Source organism: Uloborus diversus, chromosome 3 (genome assembly GCF_026930045.1).
Source record: "Uloborus diversus isolate 005 chromosome 3, Udiv.v.3.1, whole genome shotgun sequence".
NCBI lineage: Eukaryota > Metazoa > Arthropoda > Arachnida > Araneae > Uloboridae > Uloborus > Uloborus diversus.
This window is the reverse complement of record NC_072733.1, coordinates 4800854-4825476: the sequence shown is the minus strand read 5'-3', so window position 1 is coordinate 4825476 and position 24623 is coordinate 4800854. Positions and strand designations below refer to the sequence as shown.

General features: G+C 33.5%; 1 protein-coding gene across 1 annotated transcript in view; it reads left to right on the top strand.

Annotated features, from left to right (window-relative positions):
• LOC129219434 (G-protein coupled receptor-associated protein LMBRD2-like) overlaps positions 1 to 24623 on the top strand; it is a 79647-nt gene that overhangs the window by 7029 nt on the left and 47995 nt on the right. The window contains exons 2-3 of the mRNA XM_054853831.1: positions 7450 to 7673; positions 7823 to 7967. Of these exons, the coding sequence (XP_054709806.1) occupies positions 7500 to 7673; positions 7823 to 7967 (319 nt within the window). The 5' untranslated portion in view covers positions 7450 to 7499. The remainder of the gene's footprint in view (positions 1 to 7449; positions 7674 to 7822; positions 7968 to 24623) is intronic.

Here is a 24623-nt window from a genome sequence, read left to right as displayed (position 1 = left end):
AACGTATGTTTTGGAACCATGCTAACGATGTCAAACACGTGTTGCGCCAAAATTTGCATGTATCGCTTGAGATTTCAATCTTTTTGCATCCTGCAAGTATTTCAATTATTTTTAATGTTGGGTGGTTTTTTACTATATGCTACCTTATATCTGCTTATTTTGTTCATAATTCATTAATATTTTTATTTCTTTAATTTATTTTGGAAAAAATGCACAAGTCAATCAAAAAATGTGGCATAGCACCCACAGTCTCGAATTTTATTGAAACTTGCTTGGTTATTTTTTTGTGTATTTAAGAAAGTAAAACAGTATTTATGGTAAATCTCAAACCGTTTAGGCTTTATAGCCTGTTAAAAGTTTTGAGATTGTATGATTAAATGAGGCGGCTGCAAGTTGTTCTTTTGATTCCAAAATCATATTAGGAAGTTTTTAAAGACAAATTTTGGGTTCCAGTGCTAGGGAAAAGATAACCAGTCATTCATATACATATATATTTATTTATTTTCAATTCTTACTATGAAAAGAATGTTCTACCACATAAAAAAATTTTAGATTTTTCTCTCCGTTGTAAATTTTTACTTTACAAACAGACCTAATTTTAAAATTTATGTTCTCACCTGTTTAACACTATAAACTCAAATGTTTTTAATGAAAAAAATGTATTTTTCTCTAAAAATATGAAAAGTTAACACTATTGTGTGATGCAGCCAAGATTGACCTCTGACTCCCCCAACCCTTTGTTCAATATCTCAGGGGTTAGAAATTGTTGCCTCTTTTTCAAAATTTAGATTTTTTTATTATTAAACACTCTTGCAAGAAATGGTACAATGCAGTAAACTGTACAAAATTATTACTTGTACTTAATTAAATACGTATTACCTTTAAAACTGGTAAATTAGCCATTTTTTATTGAATTTTTGAATATCATGGCTTCCAGGTTCTATTTTGATGTGGTTTTGGACCTTTTAAAAATTTTTTTTTGGATTTCCTCCTTCTTGCTCTCTGACCACTCTCATTCCTGATTTTTCGAAGCACGTAAGTTAAAATTTGAATTTTGTAATTGCTTTTTCATACTGTTTTGTGATAAAATTCTTTAAATAATCGGAGAATTGATAGTTTTAGTATGCGGTATACTTCTAATGATATCTCGTTTGACCAAAAATTTAATAAAGTTCTCCGATATTGTATGTAGAATTCCATGTTTAAAAAAAAAAAAAAGAAACATGCTCGCAGAATATTTCTTATTTGAATTAAAACTGTCCTAAACAAACATGACTCATATAAGTGAATGTGGGTACAAAAATTCATTTGCTCTCACCATCTGTGAATCTTCACATTGCTATGACATCATGCATAATAGAATTGTATTGATACTGGTTCTCTGATTTGTATTATACGGTGCTCCAAACATATTAGATGCTATACTTTTTCGAAATTCCTATATATTTTGATATCAAACTCCTATATTTTTCCTTTTAAACTCCTGTATATGGGCAGTTCTCAAAAGGTGGGAACAAAAAAGTTAACTTTGAGCAATTTCAAAAATTTTCAAATTTGATATCAATTTTGCTTTTATTCTATAGTATGCATACCTAGAACACAATATATGAACATGAAAAGACAGCAGGTATTTGTAAAAGTTGTTAATTAGCAAATTAAATTAGCAGTCTGTAGGTAACACATTTTGGACATTGTTGTCCTGTAGGTAACGGATTTTGGACATCATCATAATGTAAGTTTCACCATTTTTGACAACTGTTAATCTGATTTTTAACTTTTCCAATGAAAATTTTATTTACTACTTTTTGAATTATGCAATTTAATGATAAAGAGGATATTAATGAAGTACTTGAATGGCTATACATACTGCTCTTTACATATAATAAAGCTTTGGAATGATTTTGAAGAAGTTGATGAAAGGTAGAAAAAAGCTTCATGGAAATAATTATACAAACTTGTAGTTTGATTTATTGGGACAAATAAGGAATAAAAATAGACAAATACGACATATATATTTTTAAAGGAAAAATAAACAAAATATACTTTAAGAAAGAATGTAAAAAGTGACATCAGTTTTAATAATGAATATTTTTTCTAATGTCATAAGAATTAAAACGATGTCTTAAAAAAATATTGGAAAAAGAAATTCGTATTTCTTTTTGGAGATCGTTAAATTATGTTTAAAAGAAAAAAGAGAAAAAAAAATTCTAAAATAATAAAAGCGGCGGGGAAAAAAAATTGCTAGCGCAGGTGATAAGGGCGCCAAAACTGGTGCAGCGGACGATTAACTACATTTGTCAAACTGGAATCCCTATCTGGTAACCTTTAGCTTATCGTATACTGTGTTGACGCCAACAGAGGTTTGCTTGGCGATTTTCGTGCAAAATGGCTTTCGTTCGATCATAACAAGCCATGTTTCTACTGTAATTTAAGTATTGTTCAATGTGTAACGTATTAATTATGCAAAATACCAATAGATTAAAAAAGATAACATCATAATAATCCTTTTTATTGATGTTAGAAGACAGTGGATTATAAAAAAATTATAAATAAACGGACAGAATTATCGGCGTCAAGATCGTAACGCCATTTGGACATCTCACATGTATGCTTAAGAAAAATTATTTTTCTTCTAAGATACTGCATAAAAGCTTATGAAAACACTTTTAAACAATTAAAAACTGATTCTGAGGATCGATAAATACGTTTAAAACGAAAACATCATATACTTAGTTCTCAAATAATAGCATTGTAAAGATCGTAACTTTTGGACGTGCATCAAATTTCAAACTTACTTTTTTCTAAAATTGTTTACAAAGTAAATAATCTGTCTTTACTTTTGTTATTTGTGTAAAATATTAACAAAAAATTATTCAGTGTAAGATTCATGCCTTTAATTTTTTTTTTGAAACGTATGGAAATAATTAAAAAAAATTTTTTTTAATGGTACATTTGCTCAGTTAACGTTTTGGTATGTCCAAAATTGTGCCATTTAGCAAAGAAAATATTTTTTAAGGGCATTTGATGAGCTTTTTTTTCCATAATTTATGTCAATTCTTGTCTCTATACAGCATTATAATTTACCTCAAAAATTTTAGAGTTAATTAAAATGAAAGTTATTTGGTGTTGAAGCTTCAAAGTTGAAGTCTGTGTTTGCTCCCACCTTTTGAGAGCTGCCCATATTTTTTTCCACTTGCTATGAGCCCTGTTATGGCAAAAAGCGTGTCATGTTGCGAACTCGACATTTGGAAAAAATACTGTAAAATGGTCCTATAGCACTACAGTATATCCAGACAGTATACTGTGTAATTTAGAACAAATATTTCAGATCAAAATTTTTTTAACAGGAAAAAATATTTTGTTCCACTCAGATTCAAATGATGCTATGCATTCTTATTCCTAAAGAATAGGCATCATAATGGAGCATGATCCTGTGTGTGCTGTTTGTATAGCAGTTGTATTTTTAAGGACAACCAGGTAGTATTTTTTAATGCAAATATTATTTTGCTTTTAAAAGCTTTGAATTAAGGTGAAAATATAAGAAACAAATCCAAATTTTAATTTACCAAATAATGCTGTTATATTTCCAGTGAAATGTGACACTGGAATATGAAATGAGATATTTTTTCACTTGGGGTTCTTCTTTTGTATTTTGCAGTCATATTTGAGAAAACTACTACTCATTGCTTAACTCTCCAATGGTTTTCCAGGTCTTATCACGCCATAGGGAGCATGTTTCAAAAGTGTTTTACACATATTTTTCTGATTCTAAATGCTCGTTGTCAAACGGTCCAAGGTGCAGGGTCGTAGCTAAGCATTGAAATGAGGGTTGAACACTTGACTTACATGGCAGGTAACTCCGGGAAAAATTTTTCATGTTGAAGAATTTCTCGAAACTTACTCATGGCCCAGGACCTTCAGAGGGTTAAGAATGAAAAAGAAATTATTCTTAAATTAAGTAAAAGTTTTTTATTTTATTTCTTAAAAAATCATAATTTTTTGTATTTTTAAACTATTGACGTGGAAAAAAAAGTTTAAAAAAAAAATTGTATTCTATTGTTTTATTTTACTTAAATACCAAATTTGGGACACAACTAATTTCTTCTTTAAAAATTCCCATCTTGACAGTTTTTGTAACTTTTATGCTTGCGAAAAAGATGTAGGTGGAGATGTAGGCTCTACAGCTGATTATTAATTTTTTTTTCTCCAAAATTGGGTTATATTGTTGGATTTTATTACTTTCACTTAAAAAATCGGCCAGACTATAGAATTATGGTATACTTTATTTTCAAAGTAAATTACTTTCATAAAATAAATCGATCCACCCTGCAAAAACTTTTTTTTTGATTGGTCAATAATTTTTAAATTTGGAGAAGAGAAGGGTCAAGTCCCTTAACTTTTAAGAGTCAGGAGGCAATTACCCTACTCTCCTTACCTGCATGAGGGCCTATGACTATAAATTAAAACTTATTTGCGACTTATTCTTGATTGTTGATTTTTTTTTTCGAAAAAAGACTGCAATTTTATGGATTTAAACTCGCCCATAAAATGTGTCATAAATCATGTTCAAAAAAAAAAAAAAAAAAAAGTTTCTTGAGAAGTGAGATTTTATCCGCACAATTACATAATTGATCCTCATTGCTTTGGAGGCTAAAAACTTTCATCTTGAATTCAGTTTCCTGCCGACTTCTCATTTATTTATTCTGAAACAACTCAAAAACCAATTTTAACTTAAATTTTCCAAAATGCATTTGTTTGTAAACAAATAGGTTTTTAGTAATTCTTTTTCAGAATGTGCAAGGTTCTATTTATTTATTTTTTTATGAAAGAAGTAAAAACCTACCCCCTCCCCCTCCCTTTTTCCAAACTTGGTGACAGTGGTTGCACCAACCAAGGTTGAATTTGTTGCTAATATTCCACCTGGTTGATTTTGCTTTAATGACCAAATATTTTTAAATTATATATATATATATATATATATATATATATATATATATATATATATATATATATATATATATATATATATATTGGATGTCCTTGAAAGTCATGGGAAATCTTGAATTTAAACTATAATCCATTTTGGTACTGAAAGGTCAGGATTTAGAGCAAATCATGCTAAAAAAATTTCATATCAGAGCTCTTTCTGAGAAAAAAAAACATTGTGTACATTTAAATTTTTATCTGTTACATACATTTAACGCTTTACCTGATATAAAACTTTTTTCGGGGAAAAAATGAGAAATTCACGATAATTTCTGTTTTACAAAGGTAAAGAAAATTCACAAAAATATTTGCTTTTTCACAAAACGGGGACCCAAAAAATAAAATAAAACCTGAATCGACCCCTACATCTTGTTATACTATTCTACATTTCCATTTTTATGAGTGTTAACTCATGAATGGCAACTAAAAATGTGTGTACTACAAAAAGCCGACTTTCCAAAGAGGAGTAGACATGCACACTTTTACAATTTCTCCTCAATGCAGACTTTGAACCTGCCTTTAGAATTCTAGAATCCATACAGGGTTAATACCTTAATATAATTTCAAAATTGTATCAGGGTTACCAGATTTGAAAAACGTTATTAGCAACGAATAGCGAATTTATTTTCTCAATATTGGGCTAAAATTTAGAAATCGTCTAGAGCATCTAAGCCAAAACTAAGTAAAAAAAAAAAAAAATGCTCCAAAGTACAAACCACCGGAACCTGAAATAATTCCATACCACATTTCAAGACTAGGGGTTAGAGGTCCGCTAGAGGTGGGACACTCACAGACTCAATTTTACAATTTCTTTGACGCTGTTGTGTGCCAAGTACCAGCTAGGCTGCTAATTCGGGGTGCGCTGCTTCACTTATCCAACGGTACCGTAATTTGGTGTGAAGTCGAACTTCTACAGTACACGCATGCCATAAGGACTTGTTTATAGGGTAGGCAACCATTTACAGTACATTCACACAAAGAAAGAATTAAGGACAGGAGAGAGTCCATGCCCGAGCTGGGATTGGAAACCGGACCTTCCTGTCACAGTCAGGCTTCTCTGACCACTAGACAAAGCAGGCAGCTTCTTTGACATTAATTTAAAAAAATAGATACTTCAGAATTTGAGTATTAATAAACTCTTGTTTTTATAAACTCTTGAAAATCCACTTTGTGTGTTACCCTCAAGATGAGAGTCACCCACTGCGAACAACCCTCCCCCCCTTCCGGCTGCTATGGATAATTATGTATGTATGTGGGCATGTTTTTTGTTGATTTTCTGTGAGATATATTTTGAAAGGTCCTGGTAATTATGTCATCAAATTTCTCGAAGAATATTTTCTTTTCTTTTGAGGAGGGTGGGGTGGGGGGCGATGTCTTGCCTGTGTTCGAAAATAGCCTGTAACGTCCCTGTGGGTAAGCAAACATTGATTTAACTTATACTTAACTCTACTTCTTTGAAATTAAATTTTTTGAACCCCCTAAAGTCATTTTATGCCACATCAGATGCAAGTTTGTTTGAATATTGCAAAAATTGTCTGAACTCAGTTAATATTTAAAGTAAATTTCTCTTTTTTTTTCTACTTCAAAAGTTATACAACTGTAACATAGTACAAATGCTATGGCAATTTCTTTAATTTTAATAACATAAACTAAATTACTTTATCTCTGTCTGAGGCTGTTATATTATTCATTAAAATATTTATTTATTTGGTCCCGGGTTCGATCCTCACTGGTTGAAGATCCACTGTCTTCATTAATGGTGAATAGGGGACGTTAAATATGCTCGTGGTCACTTAGTCCTCCAAGTGAAACGATCCCTCTGGGGGTGCTGGACCAGGGATTGCTCGGTTTCTGGTCTGGTTTAAAAAATCAGAGCTGTCTTCAGGGTCCCATCCAACTCGTTAAGCCACAAATAGTAGTGGTACGGGGGACTCTGGAGTGCAACCTGTTGAAGTTAAGATTGTATAATGCAGAGTAGTTAAATAACACATTCCAAAAATGCAAAATTTATTTATAAAAGTAAAATGACTGATTTTAATTAATGATTTTGTTAAAAAAATCACTTGATTCAAATCAATTGATTTAAATAACTGATTTAAAAAAAATCACTTGATTCAAATCAATTGATTTAAATAACTGATTTAAAAAAAATCATTTGATTTAAATCAAACTGTTTAAATCAACAAACCCTTGTGATAAGCAAATAAATATTAAAAGCTCATTTAAGGTCAAATCATATTTGCATTTTGAATATTCTAAAATATTTTTATGCTTAAAATGAGTATACAGTTTTCTTTTTATGTGTCAAGTCCAAAATTTGCTTATTGATTTTTTTTTTTTAATGAGATCTTTTTCTGTCTAAATGGTTATAAAGAAATGTATTTCTAGACTTCTTAATCAAGATTTTGTGATTGATATTTGAACTTAACCAATGAACATGTTTTTTTTCCCTTTCCTCTTCAGTGCAGCATATCGAGTTACGATGCTGAGTGTATGCCCTCATTGAATTGAATATGATCATTGGACCTTTTGTTATTGAAATTGTTGTAACTTTCCTTGCTGTTTTCTACCTTCTACAAAAATATGGAAATTGCAGGAAACACCATATATTAGTTACTGTGAATGTTTTCATTGCATGGTACTTTGCTTTCATCATCATTTTCATCTTGCCTCTGGATGTGTCATCTGTAAGTAGTTCCCAAAAAGTTGACTTCATAAACATCTAAAATTTAGTTTTTATTTAAATACCTAAGATTTAATTTTACCATTTTAAGTTAAGAATAAATTAGTTATCCTCTAGTTTCATACCTTTAATTTTTCCATTGAAATTCCCTAGACTGCTTATCGACAGTGCTTGCGAGACAGTGCTCTATCACCCACAGTCCTTCCAGTTGTACCTGTAACGTTGTCAAACTCAACAGAAACAAGTAATTCAACGGAAGGTTTGAATTCAAGCAGCCCAAGTTTTACAGAACTTTCAGGTACCATTGACATCTTTCATACTTTCATAGCAAACAAAATGAGGGTTCTTGCTAATTTTCACAAATTAATCCTCTCGCATATGGGTCATTCTCCAAAAAGGGTAACTTTTCAATGCTTTTTAATTTCATCAAAAGTGTATCTATTTAAACCTGCCAACAATTTGTAATAATAATATTTATTATATTTTTAGTTCATAACATGTGAATTCTCACCTACGTGGCATGTCGCACACCTGGTGTGACTGTTTATAGTGCTTAATAACTTGTTTAATTAAAAGTATATTGTCGTCTCAGAGCAACAGTAAGATATCTAATCCCAGAAATAACACTAAGATATCTTACTATTGCTCTAAGGCGGCGATATATATGTTTATTTATTATTTCTTTCACAAGAAAAACAAAGTGGTTATTGTAAATTCTCACCTCCATGAACTTGAATTTCAGGGATGTAAATTAATGTAAACAAGCTAATGTGTGCATGAAATGACTTCCTTTTACTCCAATTTAATGTCATTTTCCCATTATTGGCAATTTTAATGTGATTCAATAGTTTACTCTCTAAATATCACCAACAGTGGCTAAATCGAAACCAGATTTTAAAAAAAAATCGCCAAATTTGAAGCCAAGTTGGCGACAAAACTTGGCAACCAAAAGACTGGCGATATATCGCCAAGTGTCTGTCTGATTATAATACCACTTGAGTTTACATTGAAATTAACAATGATTTCCCTCCAAAAAGGGACAAAAGCCCCCTAAGAACATCCCAATGCAACCAAAAGGGAAGGTGCACAACTAGACCCCACTAGGAGTCAACATACCAAATTTCAACTTTCTAGGACATACAGTTTTTGAGTTATATGAGATACATACACACATACATACGTACATACAGACGTCTTGAGAAAACTCATTGTAATTATCTCGGAAGTCGTCAAAATGGATATTTCGGGTGTCTGTACGTTCCTAGGCATATTCCACGTGTGGTCGAGTCGGGAAAAAAAACCACCATTCATTCAGGGGTGAGCAAAATAAAAATTAAAGCCGATTTTTGAGTGAAAAGTTTTTTGTGAATACAATTCTTCCTTTTTTGTAAACGGAAGTAAAAAAGAAGTGGACATGTTTTCATATGCTTAATATGTGCAGGTTGTAGCAACAAAGAAAAAAAATATTTCCCTGAAAAATGTATCCATTTGGCGTATATTAATTCAAAATTCCTCACCTCCGTGACAGACCTTATCAATGCTATTATTTCTGAGGCAAAAAATAAATGATGGAGGTCAGGGGCAGACTGGCCCATTGGCCTGTGGGCCGATTCCTCCTCCAGCCTGAACACCTTTTTTTTTGTTGCACCTTTTTTTCTTTCTTTTTTTGGTAAGTCAGGGGGGGGGGGCAGCGGCTAGTGCTGAAACAGGGAGGAGTGCCTTCTGGACTGTTTGTTTCTGCGCCCTCCTGTTTATGCTTGTGTGCCTTGGTTTTTTTAAGTTTCGAGCTGTTGAGGAGAATTTCTAATCTAATAATATTTCCTCAATATTTCCTTTAATATTTGAGTGAGTTCTGAAAAAAGACTAAGACACAGGGCCGTGCTTAGGGGGTGGCAAACTGTGCGGCCGCACAGGGCCGCTAAAATATTTTGAAGTTAAGGCGCCGCTAAAATATCACAAGAGAATAAAATATTTCTGTGTGAAAAAATATCTTCTTTCTAATGGTACCAACAAAGAGAAGATACATGGACAAACTTGAGCTGCAGCGCATTAAAAAGAATTTTTTATGTGAACGATTTTGACAGCCATTTTGGCATCCAAAGTGCAGGCATCGCAACGTTCCTATATTCCTATATTTTCCTATATTTCTGAAAAAGGTTCCTATTTTCCTATAATTCCTATATTTTCCTATATTTTCAGTTTCCGCTTCCTTTTTCTTTTTTTTTTTTACTTTTCCCCCGACTTTTTGCTACTGCATTTCCGCGATCGACGCGCAGACGCCATTTTATCTAAGCAGGGCTCCCAAATGGTCCGCTTTCCCGCCAAAATTCGTTTTTTATGGTAAAGTCCGCTTTAGACCGCTTTTTAACATTTCAGTCTGATTAGTCCGCTTTTACATAGTTTTTACTTAAATATCACATTTTAAAAGTTTTTTCATTTGGTTAAAAGTTACTGTACACCCAAACACGCCGCCGCAGCGCGTGTTAAACCAAGTTCGTACGCCCATTAAAAAAACCTTGAAAGGTTATTGGAAAAAAAAGGTCTTTTTTTTTTTTCCTAGTGCTTGAAAAAATTGAAAATGTATGAAAAGTTTCTTTATTGCTTGATTTCGTTAAAAGTTACTGTACACCCAAACACGCCGCCGCAGCGCGTGTTAAACCAAGTTCGTACGCCCATTAAAAAAACCTTGAAAGGTTATTGGAAAAAAAAGGTCTTTTTTTTTTTTTTTTCTAGTGCTTGAAAAAATTGAAAATGTATGAAAAGTTTCTTTATTGCTTGAATTCTTTCAAAAATCATTGGATTGTGTTTCAATAGTGCAATTTTCTGAACATATATATATTCGGTTTGATTTATCGCGAAAAATTGCTTTCGTGTTTAAGGTTTCAATCCCTTTGCATCTTGTTAATATTTTGATGTTTTTACAATCCAAAGTGATTTTGACATGACCTTAGCTTAGCTTATTTTTCGTTTAATTTCAATAATTAACGAAGGAATTATTTTGGAAACTATGGCAACATTGAACTTACTCGGATTTCGCGGAAAAATGCTTCTCGCGTTTGAAATTTCAATCCTTTTGCATCTTGTAAATATTTTGATGTGTTCCACAATTGGAAGTTATTTTAACATATGCTACCTTAGTTTAGTTTATTTTTCGTTTAATTTTGGTAATTAAAGAAGGGAAAAATTTGGAAACCATGACAACATTGAACTTATTTGTACTTCGCGGAAAATTACATCTCGCGTTTGAAATTTCAATCCTTTTGCATCTTGTGAACATTTTGATGTTTTTGACAATTGGAAGTTATTTTGACATATGCTGATAAAGATTAGCTTATTTTTCATTTAATTTCAATAATTAACGGAGGAATTATTTTGGAAGCCATGGCAACATTGTACTTACTCGGATTTCGCGGAAAAATGCTTCTCGCGTTTGAAATTTCAATCCTTTTGCATCTTGTAAATATTTTAATGTGTTTCACAATTGAAAGTTATTTTGACATATGCTACGTTAGTTTAGCGTATTTTTCGTTTAATTTCAATAATTAACGAAGGAATTATTTTAGAAACCACGGTAACATTGAGCTTATTCGGACTTCGCGGAAAATTGCTTCTCGCGTTTGAAATTTCAATCCTTTTGCATCTTGTAAACATTTTGATGTTTTTGACAATTGGAAGTTATTTTGACATATGCTGCTATAGATTAGCTTATTTTTCATTTAATTTCAATAATTAACGAAGGAAATATTTTTAACCCATGGCAACATTGAACTTACTCGGATTTCGCGGAAAAATGCTTCTCGCGTTTGAAATTTCAATCCTTTTGCATCTTGTAAATATTTTGATGTGTTTCACAATTGGAAGTTATTTTGACATATGCTACGTTAGTTTAGCGAATTTTTCGTTTAATTTCAATAATTGACGAAGGAATTACTTCGGAAACCATGGTAACATTGATCTTATTCGGACTTCGCAGAAAATTGCTTCTCGCGTTTGAAATTTCAATCCTTTTGCATCTTGTTAATATTTTGATGCTTTTTACAATCCAAAGTGATTTTGACATGACCTCAGCTTAGCTTATTTTTCCTTTAATTTCAATAATTAATGAAGGAATTATTTTTGAAACCATGGCAACATTGAACTTACTCGGATTTAGCGGAAAAATGCTTCTCGCGTTTGAAATTTCAATCCTTTTGCATCTTGTAAATATTTTGATGTGTTCCACAATTGGAAGTTATTTTAACATATGCTACCTTAGTTTAGTTTATTTTTCGTTTAATTTCAATAATTAATGAAGGAATTATTTTGGAAACTATGGCAACATTGAACTTACTCGGATTTAGCGGAAAAATGCTTCTCGCGTTTGAAATTTCAATCCTTTTGCATCTTATAAATATTTTGATGTGTTCCACAATTGGAAGTTATTTTGACATATGCTACTTTAGATTAGCTTATTTTTCATTTAATTTCAATAATTAACGAAGGAATTATTGTGGAAACCACGGTAACATTGAACTTACTCGGACTTCATGGAAAATTGCTTTTTGTGTTTGAAATTTCAATCTTTTTGAATCATGTAAATGTTGAAATATTTTTCCCAATCGAATGTTATTTTCCCATATGCCACCTTTGATTAGCATGTTTTATGTTTAATTTAGTAGAAAATAAATGTTTTATGGGAAACATGCCAACATTGAACTTGGTTCGTGAAAATATGCTTCTGTGAGCTTTCAATAGTTTTGCATCTTATAAATATTTTTATATTTATGACAGAAGTTATTTTGACATGATACGTTTGAATTTTTATTTAAATAACTAAAAAAATAATAATTTTTGTGTTTAATTCGAGTTTATTTAGTTTTTCAAACTTAATTTTGATTATTCTTTGCTTATTTTCGTTTATTACTGTTTTTTTGTGTGGGGGGGGATATTAAATTTAAATAATTGAGTACTTAGCATTTTAAAGTAGCATTTGTATATGAAACAAAGTTGAAGTATGTAATTTCATCAAGTTGAATTTGTGTACATCATTTCATTGTCATGATGCCTGCTGTTGTTCTCATGTGCCAGCTAGGCTGGCAATTTGGGGTGCGCTGCTTCATTTTTCCAACCGCACTGTCATTTGGTGTGAAGTCCGACTTCCACAGTACACACATGTCATAAGGACCAGTTTATAGGGTAGGCAATTATTCACAGCATAACATTAGATTCACACAAAGAAAGGACAAAAGAAAGTACGTCCATGCCCGAGCCGGGATTCGAACCCGGACCTTCCTGTCGCAGTCAGACTTCTCTGACCACTAGACAAGGCAGGCGGCATGATGCCTGCTAGGGGGGATTTGTTCCCCCCCCCCATAAAAGTTCAAAGCACTCATGGCCCTGCAATCATGGAGTAATTTTTTAATGTAAGCTTTATGATTCTTGAAAATATACTTTGAATATGAAAATTGCAAAATTAAGCCTCATGTGATCTGCTTCCCTTTGTGATTTAGCATTTCAGACATTTTTAGGAAAATCGCATACTGTATTGCTATTAAGAAGCATTACAAGACAGAAAAACACAAAAATAATTTTAAACTAAGGAAAGATGAAGCATAGCTTCATCTGTCCTTCTGTAGGACTACCAGCAACCCCCCCCCCCCCATCCAAATGTTTGTGTAAATAATATTATTATTCAATGGATAAAAAGAACAGTTGTGCAGAAGATAAAGGAATTGTATCATTAAAAATCTCAGTATTATGGTTAATTAACAAATTATCTTCATGGATTTAGCAGCAGGCAGCTAATTTGCCTTTTGGTGCTTCCTTGAAATCAAATGAATGGTCCTCCCAAGGTCATCTTTTTATTCCTAACTGGTCCTCTTTAGTCCTCTTTTTAATTGAAAATGGTCTCCTTCCTTTTCTAAAGCTAAAATGTGTTGAGTGCCCTGTACCGTGTTTCTTCCTGAGTGGAGCAGCGTTTGACTTTAGCTCGTCTCTGCAGCTCAATTCTGAGCCCATGAAGCTCCTGCGCAAGTCCTCAAAACTTCACTTTCGAACTCGGCGTCAATGAACTTGGGCGATCATGATGGGCGCATGGGCTGTGTAGGTTTTGATGATGTCATTCTAGGAAGGGCTCTCCGGCCACTTACCGTTTCAGGTCTCCACACGCACGATTTTTTTCTTTTTTCGGAACTTTGCGTTTGGCTACGGTTGCAATTATTGCTACTTGCAGGATAGCTCATCTCAACTTCGATTGTTTTGGTTTTAATTGTGTGGAATGTAGGTGCTGCAGTTCGCGTATCAACTAAACGTTCATTTTAATAATAATGCCTCCAAAGAGGCCGCACAGCCAAGTTTTCAAAAAAGAATACGCAAAGCTGTTCTCGATTTTAAAAGAATTGAGGAAGTCGGAAAGACATGCACACTTTGGGGTCGTTCCAGACACAAATTGGGTCCTCTTTGCGGCCCCATTCACAAAATTCCACATTCAAAAGCAGCTCATTCACAAAATAAATATACAAACAACATAATAGGGTAAATCTGGAGCTATCATTTTTTTTCCAACCAGAAAGCTATTGGACCAGCAGCTACGTGTGAAACATAGTCGCCATATTTGGTCATTCACGGGATGGAATCGGACAAGATGCTTAAGTGCTTAAAATTCTAAGAACAAAGCAGAATTGTATTTTTAGACTTATTTATGCGTATGTATTGCACTTATGTCAGGTAGTGTTATTACATGTTTTTAATCAAATAGTAGTGCAGTCGAACCTGTTTATCTCAAACCTGCCTATCTCGAAAACCTCTCTGTGTCGAAGTTTTTCATTTTCCCTGCACATAAAGTATTAATTCAATGTTTTCCCCCATGTTTGTCTTGAATGAAATTTTCTGAAAACCTGCATAACTCGAATTTCGACTTAAGTGTCTTTCTTGAATTCCATCCACAACAATCTTTATTGACTGGAATTTGGAGACAGAAAGCACTTTTCTTAATATTAGCAGTCACATAATCCTCCAGAATTAAAACTTTATGTACAAAAAGCAAGTTTTCCAGCAATTAAATCCATTCTGAAACTGAGAGGAAGGGGACATTGTTGATTAGTAAAATTGCTCCCAAAGTTTTACTTTCGAGTCATTGCTCCAATTACTTATTTTTAGAACTTTTTTCAAAACTTCTGTATCTCGAAGCCTCCATATCTCGAATTTTTCTTATGTGCCGTAAAATTCGAGATAGACAGGTTCGACTGTATTGCATTAAAAAAAAAATGTCCTACTGGCCTGCCTTGTTATAAAAATTCCTGTATGTCCTCTTTTTTTTATTTTCAAAATGTTCCTATATTATTTCGAAAAATTCCTATATTGTTTGCAAAAAATTCCTATATTTTCCATCGATTTCCTATATTTTTTTCAGAAAATTCCTATATTTTCTATCCAATTCCTATATTTTTTTCAGAAAATTCCTATATTTTCCTATATTTTTGTTGGCAAATGTCACTTCTATCCCTGAAAGTGCTTTACAATGTAGAGCATTACAATGTCTTTTAGAAAATCAATATTTATGCTCTGCAACTATAACCTATTAAAAGCATGTATACTGACAATAGAATTACAAAATAAGAGCTTTTGAATCATTTTGTTCAGAATTTATGGTATTCTAAAATCCAGGAAAAAAGTTTCTCCACTGTGTTTTTCTTGCGACTTTGCATGCATGCTTCACAAAAGTTAATGAACTCAAATTCATACAAATACTAGAACGTATTGACAACCAAAAGTACTTTGAGCTCCTAAAATTTTAGTTGAAATTTTTTAAAAACTATTCGTTATTATTGATGCGAAGAAAAGAACGCGTCTTGAGAAAACGCAGTGATTGTAAAAGAAAAAAAATAATGATAGGAAAAAATCTAAATTTCTCTTTAAAAGAAGTCTTCAACAGTATAGCTGACTATTCTTGTGCCCTCCCCCATCCTATTTTGTTCTTATCTTCTCCTCTATAGTTTTAAAATTGCCACTTCTCTGAAGCCCCTCCCCCTTCTCACACACACACGCTTTGAAAGCATTATGGAGAGAAAAGCAAGCATCTGAAATTTCGTTTTTGAAGATCTTCAATTTCACAAAAGTTCCAGGGGAAAGCCCCCTAACACCTAACAACATCGAAAATTTTTTAAACTGTTTTTGGAACTTACAGTTTGAAAAATTACTGTCTCTAATGTTACAAAATATGGTCAATTGCGTTTTTTAGACTTGAATTTCAGAACATATTCAAGCAATGGTACCTGAACCACCTTCCTCTAATATCATAAAAAAATAAGTTTTCAAAACTACACTTAGAAAGAGTTTAAGTGGAATAGCCCTTGAATATAAATGCTTAAGTTTTTGGGACCATAATTTTGAAACAAATTTCCAGGGGCAGAGGTTCTAGCACCTTATTTCTGTAAAATTGTTTATCCCGTAACCTTCGTCTATAATTGTGTTTTTGAAACTTCAGTTTCGAAAATTGGAAAGGGAGAAGGAGTAATTTTGATTTACTTTTTTAAAAAAAATCGATTGGAGGCAGTCCCTGAGCTCCATCCCTTACCCTAACATCAATAAATATGGCCTATGATTGCATTTTTAAGGCGTCAATTTCAACAACTTTCCGCTGAGACCTTACACCATTGGCCCCCTAACATCCGCAAAGAAAGTCTAAAATTGTGTTTTTAACACAAGTTTCAAACATAACAAGTTTAACTACAAGTTTTAAAAATTGTGTGGGGATAACCCCCCCCCCCCCCAAAAAAAAAAGTCTCTCTGGTTGCGCCACCGAATTACGCGCATTGGAAAACTGGATAATGCTGGGATTTTGCTAGATGCCAGAAATCGGGGTCGGATCTCTCTTCCTGCACTAACTAAATTAGGAAAAAATAGAGAAGACAAAATTTTTCATTGTAAAGTTTTTTTTTTGTCGGAAAAGTCATTTTTCTCCTTTTAAATACAACCACCTCCTTCCCCACTCCCGAGCTTGTTGATTCAAAAAATAAAAAAGTTATGATTTTTTGCATTGTTAATATCAGTAAACTTTATTAACAATGTTGTTTTTGTTGTGTCAATTAGAGGGCCTCCGGATCAGAATGCGCCTGGGGCCTCAAAATCGCATGATTCGCCATTGGCTAGATGACACACTACAGTGCGGGTTATGTTTTAGGAGAGAATAAATAAATACCAAAAATGATTATTTACCAACTCTTAAAACAAATTTCGCAGAGGGCCGCTAAAACTCTTAGCATGCCCCTGCTAATATACTATATCAAACTTGAACGATGTTTATTAAACAACAAGGTATGTAGCTAAAACAGTCTGTTGATGATACAACATACTAAAAACGTAATAATTAATTCCATCTCACATTTAGCAACAAACTATGGCACACCACGTGCTATGTGCTATTAATGTACAAGATGACTAATACAGAGATGATGAAATCTAAACGCATGACTATCGACTAAAGCTTCAATGTAAAACTTTAAACCCATTGGGAAATAAGCTAATACAAGCTCATGATTTTGAACAGGGGCAAGTGGCACGAACAAGCAAGTTCGAATGCCGACAAAGCAAACTGCTTATGATGAAGAGAGGTAATCAAAGAGAAAGAACATAAACCGCAAGCAGTTTAAACAGGGTTCCCACGGTCCTTAAAAGTCCTTAGAAACTCCTTAGTTTTGTTTTTGAAAAATAAGGGCCCTTAAAAGTCCTTATTTTTGGTTAAAGGTCCTTAGTTTTCCTTCCAGGTCCTTATTTTCCACTTCTGTTCGCAATTTAACAAATTTTAATTGTCAGTGATGATGAAAGTTTTTTCCTCACAGCTCTTCCTTTCGCCTACATTGGGACCCTCTGCGAGGCTAGAGTTTCCGAGTGTAGACAAAGAACGTGTGGGGGGAAGAGGGGGGACAGTATCTTCATTTCTACCCTTGTTAGACTGGAAATTCTGTAACAATCCAGCCAGTGCACAGCGTGCGTTTGGATCGTAGAGGGGAAATACTGGTTTGGATTTGAGAAGTGTTGACTATAACGGATGGCAATGGCTGTTTGGTAGTTTGCCACCTTATCTCTGTTTCTCATTCTGTACCCAGGAAGTATGATAACAGATTCTTTTGTCTCAAGTTCAATGAAACTATTATCACTTATTATGCTGAGAATCCCTTTAATGGTTTAAACGGTGGAAATCTTTTATAAGGAAATCCTAATTGTTCATTTCATTTCCAATATTATTAAAATGCCTGGAAAGTGTGTGTTTAACAGCTTATGGATACAAGATACTGCGTATATGGAATGGCTAGAGGCATCCAGTAATCGCCACAAGGCAAAATGTAAAACATGCTTTAAAGACTTTGATATTGGAAGCATGGGAGAGAGTGCATTAAAAGCTCACATGAATGGTAAGTAAATATTTTTTTATCAGTAAAAATGTATTTTGTTATTGTTCTAAATCTGTGTGAGTAATTTATAAAGATACAACTTTTCAGTCTAAAATGCAATAATTATTTTAATTTGCTCAGGCGCGGATCCAGGATTCAGCTCAGGAAGGGGCACTTTTTTACCAATTTCGGCGCCCCTACCACCAGGCCCCCCCCCCTCCACAATGCCAAATAAATTCATATAGAGGAAAAATCACATTTTTGTTTGCTATCCACATCGTGTTTAATTTTGAACATTCAGCAAAACTACTGGAACAGCATTGCTACTGGAAGCAAAAAATAATTTAAATGAACTAATGTAGGACATAATGTGATTTTATTGTGAAGTTCCCAGAACAGGTGACACCTAGGATGTTAATGTATGGTTCCTCCGCCCCCCCCCCCCCCCCCTCCCCTTCGCTTCAGCCAAAAAAAAAAACGTAGACCAAGGTGCTGGGATTTATTATTGCAATAAAGGTAATTGGTGCGCTTAAAGTTTTCAGTGTAAACAACTGTTTTAGCCTTAATAACAAAATGCAAGGGAGAGGCGATGGGGGTGATCCTTTAAGGGACTGTCCACCCACCATTAGCGCAATTTCAGTTGATCTTCGATGAATTTAGTGAAAGAGGGATGGGGATTCTTCAAAAATGTTTCGAAATTGTAGTCTTAAAAACGCGATTGCATTCTATTTTTATTGACGTAAGGAAAAGTAGAGGGTTCAGAACTCTCTCCCGAAAGTTGAAGTTCCAAGAACAGCAAGTGCACAACTTGAAAATAGTTTTTTTTTCGATAAAAATGGGAAGGGGCAGAGAGAGCACTTTTAAAAATTTTCCCTCTGACATATGGTATATTTAATATGTACACACATTAAGAAAAACTAACAGGACCGTTGGGAGGTCAAAACTGGGAGATGATCTTTGGAAACATGTTATCGATTTTGTTTACAATAGTTGGCAAAAAAAGTCAACGAATTGTACTTAAAATCTAATATATTTCTTCCATTCTTTGTAGTTAAATAAAAAAAGGATAGGTACACTAGTTGATACTAATAATATTACTTACTTATTATCATCCTAGTTACTAATAGAACTGTCTGGGAATAAAAGACATTCGTTATGGAAGTTTTAAGTTAGGATTTTTTTTTTGAAAAATGGGACGCATAGAACTCTGCTATAGTGGGATTTCGACTGTATTATACTTTTAGATTATTTAGTTATTATATAAGGTTAATTTCAGAAATGTTTCTTCCGTAAACTACTTTAAAACAAAATCTTATGTATGGTTTTAATTTTAGGACGGAGGCACAAAGATTTGATATCCAACAAGCAAAAATCTCTTGGGCTAACAAGCCACTTTTCGAAACAGCCTCAAACTCAAGATGAGGTATCATCTCAAGAAGTATATGCTGTAGCTTCAAACGCTACAGTTACAACCTTGACAGCTGGTTCAAATGTGTCTACTATTGTATCATATGTGTCAAAGAATAATGTTTTAGATGCAGAGATAGTTTGGGCTTTGAAATGTATACAGAGCCATTTATCCTACAATTCATGCGAAGGCTCTAGCCAATTATTTGCTGCAATGTTTCCCGACAGTGCAATTGCACAAAAGTTATCTCTTGGGGCAACAAAATGTTCTTATGTTTGCTGCTTTGGACTTGCACCTTACTTCAAACTTAACTTATTAAATGTGCTAAGTGAAGTGGAAGTGTATAGCCTTCTCTTTGATGAGTCATTAAACAAGGCTACTCAAAGTAAACAAATGGACATTCATGTTAGATTTTGGCGTGATGGTGATCTAGAAGTGAAAACCAGATATTTAACATCTGTTTTTCTTGGGCATGCTGAAGCCCATAAAATCTTGGGGGCATTTTATAGTGCAGCTGAAAAATTAAACCTTACAAAACTGTTCCAAGTGTCGATGGATGGACCATTCGTGAATTGGAAGTTTTATGAGTTGCTGCAGAAAGACTTGAAAACCCAGCATAATTTCCAGATTTTATGCATTGGAAGTTGTGGGCTGCATATTTTATATAACTCCTTCAAACATGGCGAAAAGGCCTCAGCTTGGGATATCCAAGGTATATTGTCTTGTTTGTACTGGCTTTACAAAGATGCTCCAGTCAGAAGGGAAGATCTAATAAATTTGAGTTCTTCTGGGAAATTCCCTTTAAAATTCTGCTACCACAGATGGCTGGAGAATGTGCCATGTGCTGAAAGAGCTCTAGAAATTTGGGGAGATGTACACATACATCTCTAAAGTGGAGTCCAAAACCCTGCCCAAAGTAACATGCAAATCCTTTTTTGTGATTGCTCAAGCCACTAAAGATCAGCTATTCACTGTAAAGTTAAACTTTTTCCTCTCTCTGGCTAAAATGCTCCAGCCATTTTTAATATTGTATCAAAGTGATAAACCCCTGGTACCATTTTTAGCTGCAGATTTATTTGATCTCATCAAGAATGTATTGGATCACTTTAAAGTGTTGAAACCAGATTGCAAGAATATCAATTCAGTATCTACACTCTGCAGTTTTGACTTTGCAGATTCAGCTAATTTCAACTCTGCGGATAAAGTGTCCCTCGGTTTTGTTGGGGATGAAATACTGAAAAAAAAACAATGTAAGAAGGAAGTGTCAGATAAAGATGTGCTGAACATCAAAAGGGACTCGCAGCGATTTATTTTAAAAATGTTGGAGACATTGATGGAAAAATGTCCCATTTTGTATGCTGTGGTTAGAAATGCCTCTTCATTAAATCCCCAAAAAATGCTAAGTAAACCCATTGCTTGCTCGAAGGCCTTCAAAGGTATATTATCATACCTCTCGGATAATAATCTTATGTTGCCCAAAGAAGGTGATGAAATAATGCTCCAATATAAGGAGTTTTTGGACAAGGTGGTTAAAGCATCCTCCTCTGCTTTCAGAACCTTTGACCACAAGGAGCAAAGACTTGATACATTTTTGTATCACCACTTTTCTGTGGATAAAGTAAAGTATGGAAAGCTTTGGGGTGTTGTGAAAAGGATAATGATTTTATCCCATGGCCAGGCCACAGTCGAAAGAGGATTTTCAATTAATAAAGCTATTGAAATTGAAAACTTAAAAGAAAGTAGCTATATTGCACAAAGAACCATAATTCAAGCTATAAAGGATGCTGGGGATGTACTCGCCATTCCAATAACTAAGGAAATGCGAGGATCTGTACAATGTGCACGACAAAAATATGTTGATTACCTAGACTGTCAGAAGAGGGAGAAGATTGAAAAGCAATCAAATAATGTGGAGGAAATTGATTTTCTCCAAGCTAAAAAGAATTGCTTAGAGGAAGATATTAAAAATATGGCTCACTCTTCTGATTCTCTTGCTGATGAAGGCGAGAGAAAGAAAGATATATCTCTCTTTCTCAAAGCAAATGCATTAAGAAAGCAAATAGCTGACAGGACTTTAGAAATTAAATCTTTAGAAGATAATATTGATAAAAAATGTGAAGATTTAAAGAAATGTGTGTAACCAGGGTTACCATGTTACAGGGAAACCTAAAAATACAAGAAATTCAAAAATCAACAAAAAAAAAAAAAAAGAAAGTAAAATCTGGGGAAATTTTGAAAATTTCCTAAGATCCTGAAAAATACAGGAACTTTCATTTTTTTAATTGAATTTTTAAAACTAAGTGCCATAACATATTAAGTACCAAAAAGTAACTAAATAAGAGTTAAAGAAAAGAAAAGCCAATAGCTTAAAATAAATTGTTTTGCTTCAACATTATTTTTTTAAAGTAAATATTAAAATGTTTATCATAAATGCAAAAGTTATTGAGTGTTTTGTTTCTTAACTTATCCTTTTTTTTTCTTTTTAAAAAATTCTAAACAAAAACATTCAATCACCATGCTGTTATTTCAATTTTAATGGATGTATATCTCCATTAAACCTCCTATAAAATTTTAAATGTTTTTAAAACTGAAATAGTAATTTATAGTTATATACATGAGCTGTTAATAAGAATTGTTTGAATGTTGTTTGGTAAAATTGTCCTTATAGACTCTGTGCTATAAAAATAATTTTTTTTTTATAACTCAACGTTCTACTCAAATAGATAAAAATTACTGCAATTTGATATTTAAGTATTGTTTTACCATTATTCGCCATTAGGGACTTTTAATAAAACTAAATGGTTTAGTTTTTATTGATTGACAGTCATAATTATCTGTTCTCCATCTGTGAAAACTGTGTGCCTGCTTTTAACGTGCTAAATGTTGAATAAATTAATTTTTGTTGAATCATTTTTATAATGTGTATTTCTCTTTTCCATTGGACTTCCATAAGTACTTTCATATCAAGGTCTCAAGTTCATTTATTTATTTATTTTGGTATTGTTTTGACGTAATGTGTAAGTATTACGCTTATCTAAATAGTTCATCATGAAAAATGATCTTTCTTGGACAGGAATCTCCCTCTTGGACTATTTTAACAAAAATATTTGATTTAAAAATTTTGGCATCTGTTATCCTGCTCTAAATTTTTGCACCTGGATATATAATTCAGGAAGTCAGTTATGTACTAAGAGCTAATTAATTGCTTTTTATTTAATCATTTTGGTACACTTTGTCATTTAGTGACATCCATGTAAGTATTTTTTTAATGCAAGATTATGAATTGACCTATTTTGATCTCGCATATCATTAGTGTATGGGCTGTATAATGTGCTTTTTTTCCTGCTAGTTGTTGCGTAAAAAATTCTGCTGCATATTGTACTCTAATAGTAAAACATTCAGTGTTCAACATAAAATTGCTGCCAGTTAGGAATTGACAAGGAAAAAGAAAGTTCAGATCACAAATTTTATTAGTTCTGAAAGCATGTTTGGTTTAGTTAAAAAGTAATAAAGATTTTTGGGTCTGGTTTTGTAATCTAATGATGATGAATACCCCCCAAAAATAACTATTTAAAGTGTTATTTTGGGGGGGAGAGGAGATATTTTCAAACTGAAGGGGAGGTTTATATATTCCTTATATGTATGTAATTAAAACGTTTAACATGAAATTGAAGAGAAAGATATTTTTCCCTGTTATAAGAATTTTGTGCTTAAAAATTTATTTAAATTAGAGTCTTACCATCCACACAGCTATAGCATTTTGTGTTGATTGATTTTAATTAATATTGTTTAGGTCCTTAATTTTTTTGAAAAAGTCCTTAGAAAGTGCTTAGAAAGTCCTTAGTTTTGATTTTGAAAAAGGAGTGGGAACCCTGTTAAATATCCCTAAGGTCATTAACATATCCGAGTCACGTGAACAGACACTCGGCTTTCCGAGGAGGACTCGGAGCTCCGCAAAGGTGGACGAAAGTGAAACCAAACATTCTGTCGATTCGACCAACGGGAAATGAGTTCTGATTAGCGTTTTTACCCCAGTCATTCAGAATAATTGGTAATGCATTGTAAGTAATGAAAAACATACTCTTTTGCTATTGTTGTTTTGAGGTAATGAGATAGGATTTATTTACTGTTGTTGCTAATAGGCATTTATGCCTAACAGAAGCAACCCGCAAAAGTGTCTGTTGTTCTCAGTTAATACTTTATTGCAATTAAATAATATATTGAAATCATAGCGCCTGGGATGTTATAAGTAAGGCTGGAGGGTTACGGGAGATTAGATCCTGAACAAAGGTGAGCGCCCTTGGACCTGTGGCCCTTGTTTTTTGTCTCTTACATTCAAGGCATGTAAGGCAACCCGTAGAAGTTTACTGAAGGAGTCCACATTTAATATTTTATGATAATTAACTTTGAATTCATAGCACCAGAATGTGAGAGGTAATTCAGGTATGGAGGGGGGGGGGGATCCTGAGCTAAAGTTAGCTCTCTCCTGCCTATGCACCCTTGCTCCCAATTCATAGCACCAGAATGTGATAGGTAATTCAGGGATAGAGGGGGGGGGGGAGATCCTGAGCTAAAGTTAGCTCCCTCCCACCTATGCGCCCTTGCTCCCTCGAACCTTTATACTTTCTTTTTGCTTGTGGGACTTCCATTTTTTTTGTAAGTCAGGGGAGGGCATCGATTCTGGGACATAGTGAGCGCATTCCTTCCCGCTTGTTATTCCACCCTCCTGCTTGTGCTTTTGTGCCTTCATTTTTTTTTTGAAGGGATCCGTAAAAGATTCATCTCGGTACATCCAGCGATTCGCGGGGGGCTATATAGCATTCTTTATTATCTCTTGACTAACTTATGAGGATATCATATGGGAAATTAGTCATTTATCTTGCAGAAAAGAATCAGTTACATTTTTTCCGTCCTCTTTTTTTTCCTGAGCCGGAGCTCACCAGCCGCACAGCACATACGTGATACATCTTAAGAAGAACACGGCAAAAGGTACACTTAAAAATATGATATCTCTTGTGAGGGATTGAAAACAGGTGGGAAACTAACTTATTGGCTGCGAAAGCCTGTAGCAACAGCAAAGGAGAGATTCTCGAAACTCCTTAAAAAATGACGAGCGTGGTGCTGCCATCTGGTGTGAAAACAGTCAAATGAAACGTTATTTCTCTCCTTTAACAAT